General features: G+C 36.5%; 1 protein-coding gene across 1 annotated transcript in view; it reads right to left on the reverse strand.

The window, feature by feature from the left end:
• Positions 1–2,195, reverse strand: part of iqub (IQ motif and ubiquitin domain containing) — a 16,438-nt gene that overhangs the window by 7,174 nt on the left and 7,069 nt on the right. The window contains 2 exon segments of the mRNA XM_087177610.1: positions 1,258–1,433; positions 2,133–2,195. Coding sequence (XP_087033736.1) covers positions 1,258–1,433; positions 2,133–2,195 — 239 coding nt within the window.

Consider the following 2,195-nt stretch of genomic DNA (forward strand, 5'->3'; position numbering starts at 1 on the left):
TCTGAGCTGTCACAGCTGATTAATGAAAACTGCACAGGCTGCCATCATCATTATAGATAGATTTTCTTGTTTTTCATTGGTGCCGTTTTTATTTTTATTTTCCTGTTCGGTTTGACGGAGGCACTTCAGGGGAAATGATTAATTGATTCCTTTAACGACGTGGATCATATTAGACTTCACTACAACCAGAAAAAAACCCCACTCCTTTCTGATTAAGGCCGAAGGATTTCCTGTGATTTTAAAACGATTACCTTCTGGGAACATTTCACACTCCATCTGAGATTCCCAGGATTTCACGCCGTGCCACAACAGCAAATAAATCATTATGAAATTATATTTATTCAGATTTATGATGCTTTTCTTTCATCTTTATTAACATATGTTCCTTTCCCTCTGTATTGCTTTTAAAGGTTCACCGCATATGTTTGAGCTGGAACAATTATCTCATCTTCTGCTGTAAATAAAAATGTTTGACAGCTCTGATGGAGCTCATGACTCATGAGGACGCCTGTCGCCAGGTCAGGCAGATTTGAATAATTAATTAACTTAATGATGCTGTGACTCGTGGGCAACAAACACAAAATCAGCACGGGGACATTTCTCACTAAAAGAGCAGCTGAAAAATGTTATAATTAAATTTCATATCAAATGAACAAAGGTTTCACATTTTCACTTTATAAGAAATGCAGACGTCCAGACTATTGTGTTTTCTTCTACCTCAAAGAAATTGAACTTTTAACAGAACCTGTTTGACTAACATTGACCATACGATTGTTCATACATCTGTTTTTAAAATCTACAAGATATCCCAGGATTTTTTTTGATGGGAAAAGTATGGAGACCTGATGACCGCTCGGTTAGTGCATTTGGAAAATGATCTCAGGAGTGATGTGAAATACTTTCATGTTGATTTGAATTAACAGGGTTAACGGTGCAGAATGGTTTGAATATTGTTCAAATTCTTAAAGCAGAGTCGGAATCAAACAAATCAGTGTAACCCGAGGCTGAGCAGAGAGGTGTTTCTGAGACCATTCGTCTTGTGTCTCATTCACACTCCTCCTCTCTCTCTGTAATTAAATCCTTTAATTTGCACAAAAGTGTCATGTTCTGTCTCTGTTTTGCAGTAATGAGTGACCTTTAACACATCCAGCTTCAAACTGCAGCTCTGGTCTCTTCGGCTGATGTGAGAGGATCTTACTTTCGATCATTAATCTGTTGGTGTGATTTTTTTTTCCCCTCTGAAGCTGCGTTCTATACCTGCGTGTCACGGCTGACGACGACCACTCCTCTGTCAGGTCTCCTCTTGGGCCAGGTCTGGACGGCAGCGTGGTGGTACTCCACCCCCGTCAGCCGGTGTCTGTAGCCGCCCCTGAAGGCCTTCTGCTGGCGGGGGCGCTCGATCTCCACCACCACCTCCTGGAACACTCCGTCATCTGGAAGCCAGAGAGATGGTTATTAAAAATGTGTTTCTGACATATAATTTATTCAAAGTGTGAAGTTTGTCATCATTTTGTTGGCTGTAAATAATGTTTCTGTCATTCCGTGTCCAAAAATTCAACATAAAGTGATTAGATTTTCAAAAATATATAACTTTATCTAGAGTATCTGTGCTTTGTTCTATTCTATAAAATAAAATAACACAATATAATATTTGAAAATTTAACTTATTAAACTTATATTCCTAATTTCCAACAAAATTTATTTTGTTTATACTCAGTTTTATTTTTCTGTTTTTTTTCTCATTTTGGTTGTAACTATAGAGTCTTTTTACAGTGTTTAATAATAATTTGTACATTCAATTCATATAAATTGATTAAATACATTTGCATTTCAATAACACATTACATTAAAAACATTACAGTAAATACATCAATAAATTTGGCAATCAATAATTCTACTTCCTGATTTTTTATTCAACCATTGAATAAACAAGTGATTTTAAATGATCTCTTTATTTTAAATGTTTTTATTGTTAGTTTATTAATGTGTCTTCAAATAAAAAATGAATAGCTCTTCTAAACCTATCTAAATTTAATGTTTAAGAACCTAATTTGAATATTAAAAGAAATGGCAATAATTCATAATACACACTCAGTATGTAAGGGACAGTGCAGTGGGCGGGGTGTTCTCACCTGTTTGGACTCGGACAGTGATGACGTCCGGCATGTCGTCGTGCTCTGGGGGACGGAGGGGGC

This window comes from Seriola lalandi, unplaced genomic scaffold, assembly GCF_002814215.2.
Source record: "Seriola lalandi dorsalis isolate HSWRI2012SDOR001 ecotype SW California unplaced genomic scaffold, Sedor1 jcf7180002054614, whole genome shotgun sequence".
In the NCBI taxonomy this organism is placed as follows: Eukaryota; Metazoa; Chordata; class Actinopteri; order Carangiformes; family Carangidae; genus Seriola; species Seriola lalandi.